General features: G+C 32.1%; 1 protein-coding gene across 1 annotated transcript in view; it reads left to right on the top strand.

The window, feature by feature from the left end:
- The first annotated feature begins 3,259 nt into the window (after nt 1-3,259).
- The window catches only part of LOC147078868 (corticotropin-releasing hormone-binding protein), a 124,346-nt gene continuing 114,676 nt past the window's right edge, over nt 3,260-12,929 (top strand). The window contains exon 1 of the mRNA XM_085948522.1: nt 3,260-4,077. Coding sequence (XP_085804648.1) covers nt 4,003-4,077 — 75 coding nt within the window. The 5' untranslated portion in view covers nt 3,260-4,002. The remainder of the gene's footprint in view (nt 4,078-12,929) is intronic.

The following is a 12,929-nucleotide window of genomic DNA, read 5'->3' on the forward strand; positions in this document are numbered from 1 at the left end:
ATAGAAAGCATGGGCAATATAAACCTCTTGAAACCAATCTATATCCGGTCTTAATTAGTCGTATCCGAGGCTCTATATTAACTATGAAGCATGACCAATTGTTTAAGCCTGAGAATATCTTTGACAAAAATGTATAATAAAATATAAATCAAACGCTAATATAACACTATCAAATCATCTACATGTAGAGATCTTATCGTTTGCTGTATTATGTAAGAATTTCGAATAAATCTATTTAAAAGTTGATGTCTCTTAGTATGCCTTTTTACCATAATGGGTAACGTAAACATAATCTATGCGGCTGCCATCACTCTTGCCAGGAACATACGAACTCACACAGATACTAACAGGCCAAGGAGTACTGCGAGCCTATCTAAAAAGATTTAAATTGAGAGACGATGACTGCAGGCTGTACATGTGATAGCTACACATCTCAAACTCTGTGGCATGTCATCAACGACTGCCTAATACCAGAAAAGAAGCGATGGAGTCTCAGAACTCGGTATAGAAAACATAATCATGCAATTGACCTCCAAACACCTCACAAAATGCTAAACAACAAAACAACAGACGAACACTAAACAAAATATTAAATTCTGGCTATAAAACAAAAATCGGTGTGTACTTATGTATGCGCGTTAGAAGTTATACTTCTTTGGCGTAACAAAACAAAAACAAAACTTGTGATAAACTAGATTCTTTGACTAGCAATTAATTATCTTGTTAAATTACACACTCAAGCAAAATGACCGCTTATTGGAACGTCGTTGATTTATTTCTATACACTTTAACTTATATTACTAAATTATATAATGGTTTCTCGTTGTTTTTATTTTTAAAGTACCAACTGTATATCTGACGTTTAATCGTTTGTTTACGTAAAAAATTGCAAATGGGCGACAATAATAAATTCGCTGCCTAGGCAACGGAACAATTTTAAAATATAATATTATACTGTATAATCGTCACGATGGCAGTATCATACTGTAGCGTAAAGGTAGTGCGTTCGGCTGATAACCGAACAATCAATTTATTAATTGAGTTAGCATTTACTTGGTAGAATTCCATTTTACATAAATGAAAATATAATTAATATTAAATTCTACAGGTTTTTTTTAAAAAAGTTTTGTCGATAGCTATTTCGGTTGTAACATCATTATCAAGACTATTCAGATAGGCCGTTTGCCTTTGCTTAAATACTATACGTGTATAGATAGAGACAGAATACATTTTCTTATTCGTTCCAGCAATATTATGAATTTTTACATTATTATTAATTGTAATATTATTAATACTTTGAAAACCCTAAGTGGGTTTTTTAAAATGGATATCGAAATTTTCAAAATTTATCAAAATTACAGTATTCGATGGTTATTTATTGACATTATTGATCAATTAAATTATTATTAGTATAATTGTCTTAATCGTGTGCTTAGATTATATTTAATAGTGGCGACGAATACATTACCAAATTTTCATTAATTATGTCATTACTTTTGGATAATTCGCGATTAATTTCCAACTGTTCAAGTAAATTTAATTTTAAACCTTTATTACATATATGCAAACATTGTGGCGTTTCATTGTTACTGATGCTATGCGAGTTTGATATCAAATGTTTAGCAAACTGAGAATCTGTTTTACCATTCTTAAAAGACCGGAGGTGCTCTTCAAAACGAGTTTTTATTGACCTGCCAGATTGACCAATGTAGCATAGACTACATGTGCCACATGTTATTTTATAAACTCCGCTTTTCTCCAGTTTGTTGATTTTATCTTTACTATTTTTTAAGTTTAATCCTAGATTATTATTAGCTTTGAATGCTACATTAACGCTATGTTTAATTTCTTGATAAATTTTGTCTAAAATAATGCCGTGATAACCAATGGACTTGTAATAACGATTTGAATCTTTAACGTTAGGGTATATTGTTGATCTAGCTAATTTAAGTTGTTTTTTATATAATATTTTATCTACCATTGATGTTTCATATCCATTACTTAAGGCTATTTGTTTAATGGTATGTAGTTCATCCTCAAACTCAGAAACTCAAAAACTCTTGAAGAGCACCTCCGGTCTTTTAAGAATGGTAAAACAGATTCTCAGTTTGCTAAACATTTGATATCAAACTCGCATAGCATCAGTAACAATGAAACGCCACAATGTTTGCATATATGTAATAAAGGTTTAAAATTAAATTTACTTGAACAGTTGGAAATTAATCGCGAATTATCCAAAAGTAATGACATAATTAATGAAAATTTGGTAATGTATTCGTCGCCACTATTAAATATAATCTAAGCACACGATTAAGACAATTATACTAATAATAATTTAATTGATCAATAATGTCAATAAATAACCATCGAATACTGTAATTTTGATAAATTTTGAAAATTTCGATATCCATTTTAAAAAACCCACTTAGGGTTTTCAAAGTATTAATAATATTACAATTAATAATAATGTAAAAATTCATAATATTGCTGGAACGAATAAGAAAATGTATTCTGTCTCTATCTATACACGTATAGTATTTAAGCAAAGGCAAACGGCCTATCTGAATAGTCTTGATAATGGTGTTACAACCGAAATAGCTATCGACAAAACTTTTTTAAAAAAAACCTGTAGAATTTAATATTAATTATATTTTCATTTACGAACAATCAATGGTTCGAATCCAATCGAGTGCGTTTTTTTTCGTGCGAAAAAATGAATTATGTGTTAAATGTCACACGCCAAAAATACACTCTGATTTGATTTCCCAAACGCGCCAAAAGAAGTATAACTTCAAAAATTTAAGACATAATTAACTGCACATCAATATTGTAATTAACCTTTTTTATCACCTTGTATGAGAAAGCATGGATATGGTTATTGATTTAAAAAAGGTTAACATATTTTATATGAACACTTAAATTGGCTTTTAGTTATTTAAATCTAATTTGTAAATAATTTTTTAACGTTCTTAAATTGGTTTGAAAAATTCTTAGCATTTCATTTGTAATTTCACGTAGATAAGAACGGTTTACTAAAGCAAATTGACAATCTGATTTTTATAGCATTTAGAATGCCTAAGTAAATTTGTTCAATATACTGTAAGCAATGTAAGCATGCATAGATGATAGTATAAAAAAGGCGACCGATTACAATATAGTCTTTGTACGTATTTGAAATTCGCTCTGAACACAATTATTCAAGTGCACCGATATTAAGGTTAAGTAAAGAAACAAACATATTAAATATTACGTTGATAAAGTATTTTCTGATAACATGTTTTGAATTACGAATATAAAGTGCGTGTTTTTTTAAATATCAATTAACAAAAAAAAAAAAGTTGATATTGTGCGCGTTAAAAATCAAAGTATTTTAAAATTGAAAGTGTGTCTTCAGTTTGATTAATAAAGTGAAAAATACGTTTAGACTAGAATACATAAATACGAATAGAAATGTGTGTACTATTAATAATATATTGATTGCTTTTGTAAATTATATCGATTATTAAGAGTTTATTTGTGAATTTAAAAGATTTGATTTGATTTAACTTTCTTGTTAAATATCGTCAAGGGATGATTTGATTTTGCTTGTGAAGTAATCGCAAAGTATATTTATGTTGTAAATTTGTCTCGTTTTGTTTAAAATTGAGTCTATATTTGGTCGCGAAGGAAAGTCAGTGGTAAATAAATAGCAAGGGTTGATACAATAGTGGAAACGCGTGGAAGGTGCGCCCTGGCAGTAAACCGACGCTATAAGAGCAGACGACGCCTCAGTTTCTCCTCATAAAGGTTCCTTCGACGCCTGCGAACAGAAAAACTCCGGGGTCACATTTAACTTGCACTGAAAGTTCACTTGTAGAGATAAAAAGCTCGAAAGTACAAAGTCCGAACGAGCGTCATTGTAAATATAACCGTAACTTTATAGAGTGTGTATAAAGTGCTGAAATTTTTTGTTGATTGTGTTTTTAAGATATTCTAAAAAAGGGATTTTAAAGTTTTGTGACAATGCGTGCCGCGTTCGTGTTTTTATTGAACTTCAATGTCGCTCTTTATTTTGTCACCGGTCAACCGTATTATCCGGTAAGTTATTGATTTTATTATTATTAATATGGTTAAAATATGACAATACTTAATTGATGCACAGAACATAAAATAAAAATATAAATGAATTATTTTGTAAAACAGTGTTTATAATGAGATTCAAAGGTTGAAAATCGGTAAGAATTCAACAGTATTTAATCAAAAATACGTATGCATACATTGAATATAATGAGTACTTTTGAGATAGATGCACCTAAAGTTTCACTAGTAAGTATTGTAAGATATTTCATTTGGTTATTAGTTTTGTAAAATTTACCACAGCAGTATTTTATTATTAATCTTAGTTTTGCACTTATAATAATTTGAAATTAACGAAAGTTCAAAAATATTTCATTAAATATGAATATTATTTAGACTGATTAATAATATTTAATAATATATTGGAATTTTACAAGTTATTATATTATTCTCTTATTATATAATATCATCTATTTGAAAAAATATATAAGTAAATTAATATTAATATTACACTACCTACAGCCTACTTCAAAGATAAAACTGCATTGTTATACATTTATAATACTTTTTAACGTGTTTTTAAACAATATAATTCACAATTAAGATTTTTGTAAAGAAACAGGTATTGGTATAATGTAAAAAAGCTTGTAAAAGTATTGTTAAAATACACTGATAAAATAACAGCCTTTTTCTAGTTAATATGTTAATACCTTGAAATAGCAAAAAAAAAGAAAATAATAATAATTCCATTACATATTAATTAATATACCTGTTAATATACTAAATTTAGAATGCTACATTATTAAGCCTTGTATGATATTCACTTAATAAAATAATATTTTGTCGTCTTTTATGTATTAAGTTATCTACCACTATACAATATTACAAATTATGGAAGTTACGAGTAGTGAATATTTAAATATATATATATTAGTTAATACTTAATTAAAAAAAATATACTATCGAACAAGGGTACTCGATGGGATTTTAATTTAAATTATAATTGTTTTAAGTTTTGTACAATTCCATTTGAGTCATTTTTTTAGTCCGGGTTTTGCCTTTCGGCATCTTCAGGCAATATGAGCAATCACCAATAGCAAATAAATACTGACAATAAATGCAGATGTAAATTGTTTATATTTTTAATTAGTATATCGGTGTATTTATTGACATTTCTCATTATTAGGTTCAATACAAGCATTCGAAATTGTATTCTTCTTAGATAATGTTTAGAAAAAAAAAACTGGCTTTATATCAGGTAACAATCAAACTAGTAGAAAGCTAAAGCATACAAAATATACTAATGGGAATTAATAAATATATTCTCTAGTTTGTAATTATTATCATAACTGTTGAGGATTTTAAGCTCCACTCATCATAATAGCTCCATTACCGTCAACAATAATTATTCTTCACCATTCTCTACTGTACTCCGCAGTTCTTAAAGCTTGAAGTGCATTCTCCTGGCAACTCCTATGAGTAGGGTTTCTTCCACGCCCTCTTCGTCCTGTGACTATTCTAGTGACTATCTGTTTTTGCAAGTAATAAAGCTAAAGCGAGTATGAGTCTCACGTATAATTTAGAGAGACCATTGTTGATGACTTAAGCGTTCATACACTTAGAATTTTGTGGATCTCACTCAAGCAATATAATACCTGAAAAGCGTCAAGTCATGGTTTGATTTTTGTATCCGTATTTTGATACAATACAAACAAAAACCCAACACGCCTCGCACCACAGTCGTATACACAGCCGTCACGAGGCTCTATGTTTGGATGTGAAGCATCAGTAGTTTTCCGCACAGATAATATCTCAGGAGCAGATACCCGAGACTGAGGTCGCCACGCTCTCAATGAGCTATGACTGATTCTAATGATTTTACTCTAATTCAAAGTGCCATGGTAGAGAAATATTAACAAAAAAGAAAATGAATTTATTAAAATTCATTAAAATTTATAAAAAACGTAGTTAATCAATACAGATAGTAAAATTTACAAAAAAATAAGTAAGACTGAAAAAGTATACACTATTTTGGTCGGATCTCTCATAGCATACCAAAAATATTATGGTTTGGTTAGAGGCAGGACTTAAATTAAAAAAAAACTAATTTGTGAATTGTATTATTACTTCAATTAATACAAATAAGTACCTATGACGGAAAAATTTACTGTACACTATTTATGCTGAATTTTAACAGCCCACCTCCACCCAGTGCAATGCAGTAACCTATATGTAGTAAATGAAGATTTTTGATTGTATATATTATTCTCATTCATATTTAATAAATATATTATCATTTTTTTAATATCAAACAATCATTTTTTTTCAACAAATAGTTTACCATATTGCATTCTAAATATAAAATAATTACAAGATTAAAAGAACTTTTTATATACAACGTTTTTAAATTTTCTGTTGAATCATATAAACTTAACTTGACTAGCTTAAACGATCAAAAAATTTTGTACTTAATAGAAATAATACTGAAATGTCATTTTGACATTTCATATTGATCTCCATAGTAACGCACGTATATATTATTAATTTAGTTGCTACGACCACCCCCTTAGCAACCAATAATAGTCTTTTACTTTTTACGCATTTTTCTGAAATAACTTTACATACAAAACAGAATTAACTGAAAATGAATTCAATTCTACTTGAAGATGGCTAAAAGTATTAATAAAATGCATTGGCATCGTGTTCTGATATATTCTAAAAGTTTCAAATGTCTAGCTAGTCGGGAGGTTAGCTAAAAATCGATTGGAAGATTTGTACTGGATAAATAACAACCACCGGACAAATAAGAATACGACCTTATAAAAACGTTGTAAAATAACTAGCACTACGATCGAAATTCAAAGTTTTGTACCACAGTCTGACAATAGAAAGACCCTTAAGTATGGCCATAAATGATGATGATCACCTCTCTTTTTAAAAGAAGACTTTAATCTGAATTTTAATAGGATTTAATAAACTATTTCCTTTATTAAAGCACATTAGCGTGAATTCTTTCATACACAGGATTAAGTTCCGTCGGGTGTCGTATTTTTCAAAAAATATTTTTCTAGTAGGTATATATTATTATCTAAGATATTTTAAAATTACATAATATGTGTGTATAACAAGGTTAACTTTCTAGTGTTATTATTCTAGTAGATTAATTTATAAACCGTCTCAAATACTTAATTGAATGTGACTTATATGACGAATGAACAGGAAACTGACTAGCAAGCATATTCTTATCACACGGAAACAATGTGTAATTTATTAGTAATAGAAGCTCAACTTTGAAAGCGTTTCAGAGAGTATTAAGAGCCATTACTCAAAATTTGTCGCAATTTAGTTTGGCGCCTTTATCATATTGGTATATGTGTATGGGCGTGAAACCTGAGAGATGCAAGTTTGATTCCTGCTTACTCTCTTACTTTTTGAAAAAAGATTTTTCCTATTGGTTATAATAGATTTTCTTGGAAGTGTTTTCAAAATATGTATATTCAATAATTAGATGTTAAATTCGCAAGTTCAAGTTAGTTACAATAAAAAATCTTAGAGTGATGCGTGACTTTGATTTAAAATACAAAAGCCAATCGCCAAAGTAGCCCAATTTGGAAAGCGTTTCAGAGAGTATTAAGAGCCATTAGTCAAAATTTGTCGCAATTAAGTATAACACCTTTAGCAGTGGTCTATGTGCATGGGCGCGAAACTTGAGAGATGCAGGTTCGTTCAAAAGATTTTTTCGATTGGTTATAATATATTTTCTCAGAAATGTATGTTCTGTAATTTATTATATTTGAGTTAATAAAAAGTATGATTTACTATATGTTAAAGAAATAATTATACTACCATTAACTCCAAAATTTTCCTTTGGCCTCCTCTTCTATCCAGTTTCTGAATTCCGTAAAAAAATATGAAGAAAGACTCAGTAAAAAGCCCATATATCACAATATATAAAAATTGCATACATTTTTTATAACTCAAGACAATTCCAAAAACAAATTTATTCAAAGGAAAGAGAAATAGAAACAGTCATCATAGATTCAGGATGGAAATAAAGGGTTGAGTTTATCGGTGTCTCTACTCGTAAGTAATAAAGGCACAAAAATAATATTATGTACTTACGTACTTTTTAAGTGTATAAAATTTGGTTATAAAGTAAAAGCTTTCGGATTTACCTGCTTAAAATCCTTGAGTTAATCCGGTCAAAGTTAAGCCCTTTATCAGCAAAAACATTAACATCAAAATTATAAATCAAAGCTTACAGCCAAAGTTCAATTATGTGAGTTAATTGTATGGTATTAAGTAAATAAAGTTTAGGTAATTCTATTTGATTATAAATAGCTGCTATATTTTTTGTTGAGCTTTCAAAACTACAACACTACACAATATACAGTATACAACAGCTACAACACAATATACAGTATGTTAGTTTTTTTAATATAAAATATATCGAATTATTGAAATAAAGGTTTTTCTTAATACTATAATTAAACTGGTCATTTCGAAAACCCCATAACTGACATAAAATGGCAAAATGCGTTTATTACGGATTATTGTTTATTGAGGGTGGTAGATTTATCATTCGAAAACAACTCAATTGTGAATATGCAACATGATTTTATTTCAAGTCAAAGTTTCAAGTCAGTTCGAAAACAACATAAATGCAGTAGTTACGTTATTTTCGCACGAATTATCCTTAGCTACCGTACATCGACTATATGCAATATCTTTCACTTCCAAATATTCCTGTGCATGAGTTTTTTGATTATCGCCAGCTATGGTTAAACTCTTTTTTTATACACAACCTTAAGTCAAATAAGGCAGGATTGTATTGCTACCACGAAGGACTAGCAAAAAAGGGCCCAATGAAGTGTGCACATTTTTGATGGACTACATAGATCGATTTGTACTCTCGCAAATTACAGAACTGCAAATTTTTTCAGACTGTGGTTTTGAGTTTTTCTTACTTTGACTGACACAAAAGATTTCAAAGTATTGTTCATGCTGTACCAATAAGGGGTCACTCATTTCTTCTCTGTGATAGGGATTTGGGTACTACAAAACGCTTAATCCGGCGTCAAAATAGGATCAATACTCCATATGAGTATTCTTCTCTCATAGAAAGATACAGTACAACAAAAATTAAATGACTTAAAAAAACTTCGGCAGTATATTCCTGAAAAATATATCCCTTTTTATGAAACAAATTTTCCAGTGACAAACAATAGAAACTGAAAATGACGATTTATTGATTTTTTGATAAACTTATTATCTAAAATAATTTGCATAATCTATATCAACTATTTAAAAAAAAATGGAAATTAATTATTAATTAACAATTATAACGAAATTTCACATGTTCAACATGTTCATTTTGAAAACAACACAATTACAAGAAATTTAAACAGATTTTTCCATTAAATTAGATTTATATTTATTTTGGAACTCAAATGCTCCATATATTATTATTCTACAGCTTTCAAAGAGTTTTTTTTTAACGTACGTCACTAAACAAAAAAAATACACGGTTTTATATCTCTCCTGAAAAGTTTGATTTCTGTCAGTTACGGGGTTTTCGAAATGACCAGTTCAATTGTTCAAAGTATAGAATAACTACAGTAAAAATTGTAATAGAGTCTTATTGTGCAAATACTAATTTAATTAATAATAAAATATCTTCATTTTTATATTTCGTCAAAGAAACCCTAACACTTAAATGGTTATATTTATATTCTTGAATAGTATAAATAATAACGCATTTTGTTTTTCAGTGTTTGTTTGATTCAGGGCATTTAATCAATAAAAATAAAGATATAACTTCAACCAAACGTAGATAGCCATGTATATACTTATTAAATTGGTTTTTAGTTTAATTATTTTTTTTATTTAATGAATAATATACAAGATTTAAGAATATATAATTTTGTTATCGAATATAAGTGCTCATATAATTTGAAACACATCAGAAATATATTTAATAATATATATAATATCTCAATAGTTAACTCCATTAATTCCCAATACGTTACAATTGTTCCTAGAATGGACGATTTTACACGTCTTGAGTGTAGTATTTTTATTGTTTATAATAAATTACTAATGATGTATTATTAGGCTTTGACGATTTATTGTACGCCTATCGAGTGTAATACTATTGATACTGACACCCCGGAAGTCCGGGTAGGGAGGGGAGTCGGGGCCGCACGGCCGATCCGACCTCAGAGCTCGACTCGCCGGTCAACCGGGCGTCAATGAGGCCCTCGTAGCGTGCCGTCGGCAGAACGCGGGAGACACACGACCAGCTTCCACCCTTCGACTAGCTCAGAATAGTTCAAGGCGGTCAATAGTAGCTGGTTTTTAGTCCGGTAGAGCACGTTCAGTGCACGGTAGGTCTTGACAGTTGGGGGTAAATGCAGGATTGACGGGATGGAAAAATGATGAACGCACGTTGTTCGTAGCACCAATCGTTGCCGAAAGTTTTATTACCTAATTAGTTAGGTTCACGAAAAAAATTACACAACACACATTACATACACAACACAATATTACTACACATTAACAATCTCACACTTTATAAATTTTTAACAGCCCTAAATTTATTAAAAACGGGCGCCTAGGCTGTCAATTAAAAATTAAGCTTCCACAGGGCACACAGCCTGTCGCGTTTGGGAGTCTTACGCTAACTAACTTTCTACCTGCAGTGTTGCGGCTAGCTCTCCTTCTTTTGAGCTTTATCGCTGTCTCTTTCAATCTACCCCTGAACGACCACCCCTCTCTATCATTCTTGCATGCGGCGAATGTTTGGCTTTTGCCTGGGTTTTACCGTAAGGGTCGTCCAAGCTACCTTTTTGGCAGGCAGACTGAAAGTTACAGAGATTTCTAAGAATTGAGCCCAAAAGAAGCAACATTTATAGTTGATTACTAAAGAGCATTTTATGCATAAAACGGCGATGGAAGGATTTTGGCGGGATATGAGAAACATGAATGTGGCATCCATATCTTCGCTCGTGATTTACTATTAAGGGGTCCTCCATGCCCGTAGAAACGTGGAGGTATCAAGCGGCCCCATTCAGATTCGAGCGAAGTGCCCATTCTGTTTCCCGCCATCGTCCCTCCATCCTCGCTCGTATTACCGCAACACAGCGGTGTGCTCCTTGCCCCATTTACTTTATTGACGGTGACATGACCAAACTCAATAAGTTTACATATAACGGGCCCTTCTTAGGGTCAGTTTAAAATTATATTCTCGCAAGTAATTCATTACAATTCAAGAAAGGCATCGGGGCGTCGCCATGAGCAACCTAAGTTCACATAGTTTTTTTTTTCAGACATGAAATATAATTCGTATCTATAAGGAATTTACATTACAAGACCGGACGTCATTGTCCGCCTCCGTATCCTGCTTGAAGAGCTTATTAATTAATCTTATTAATAACGACCCTTTTCCATTACAAAAATATTTTTTTTTTTTAAACAATGCCTTTCGCTACCTTTCGCACACGTCACGAGTCTCCATGACGCAGCTACATTCGCGACTTCTATTTTAAGCTTACAACTTTCATGGTTATAAACAAGCACTAAGCAGCACTCACACACGGTTATTCTGGGTCCTCGCCATTTGGTCGCAACACCCAACCGTTTACCGTTACTTTGGGTTTACCAACGAGACTATCCCCTACCGTTCATATCCCGAGGGAGGGCCGACAGACGCCCCTAGCTGAGGCGAGTGGTTCAGACAGACCTTTGCGTGGTCGATCCCTCGCCCACATGCTCAGAGCGTGAACATCGCCCCCCATCGTTCAACCACCAGCAGAGTATACCTCGCTGCAGCGCCCCCGCGGTGGACAGTGATAACCAGCCTCAGTATATCCTGTCACCTAAGTAGCGGTTACAAAAAAACACACTCTTACAAGGTGGAATCTGGCATGAACAACATCGTTACAGGCCCATCACCTTTATATCGCTACCAATCACGCTCACCGGTATCCTTACGCGGTGACGCTACATTCACGAGCCCTGGATAATGTTTTGACAGACATAATCACAAAGCAACATCTATTACACATTACAATAAAAGAAAAGAAAACAATTTAACGGCAATCAACTTCTGGGTGGAACTCTATCATTCCTGCCTCACTACGCTAGTAACAACACATTTTTAAATCACAACAGAAATTCAAGACAAAACTAGGATGAAAAACCACAATTACAACCATTAAACAAAGTATAAAACTTAAAAACTCGTCCCTCTGCCATGAGGTAACCCTGATGCAAGCTTCCTACCTACGTTTCGAACCGCAAGAAGAAGGCGAGTAACTGAAGTACCCACATCGCTAGGTTGCGAGCGATTGCGTCAACGACGTTTTCGACTCGTATGGCGGCAGTCCGTGCTATTTTAGTTTCTACCTGTTTATTTCTACGCACCGTTTTAGGTCGCGCACGTCTACGGTGGCTATCCCTACCGATTTCCGTGGTCTGAAACCTCCTCGATTTATATCCTTCTTGGTGAAGGCTTCCCCTTGCACCTTTATATAAATACCTTGAATTTCTAACTATAAGGGTAGATTCCGCACCACCCGTGTCCACTCTCCTTCGAAAGAGTAGATGGTGGAGCATCGCCCGTTTTAACTCCGCTGAAGGCCTATCCTCAACGCATACTCCAACACTACACTACTGCACTACTTTGCTACTTCACCCCCCCACTACTTATTTTGAAAAAAAATTAAAATGAAATTAGATTTTCTTATAATTCGGGTAGACACAACGACGCCATTCTGTCTCGCGGCTAAGCGAATGAATGCTGATGTGTCGCCCTTTCTGACACGGCTGAAAGCCCATTGTTATCTATCACGTTCGCTAAGTTTTCACAACAA

The sequence above is a fragment of the Rhyacophila brunnea genome, unplaced genomic scaffold (genome assembly GCF_057557595.1).
Source record: "Rhyacophila brunnea isolate RB1 unplaced genomic scaffold, BYU_Rbru_1.0 scaffold_10, whole genome shotgun sequence".
In the NCBI taxonomy this organism is placed as follows: domain Eukaryota; kingdom Metazoa; phylum Arthropoda; class Insecta; order Trichoptera; family Rhyacophilidae; genus Rhyacophila; species Rhyacophila brunnea.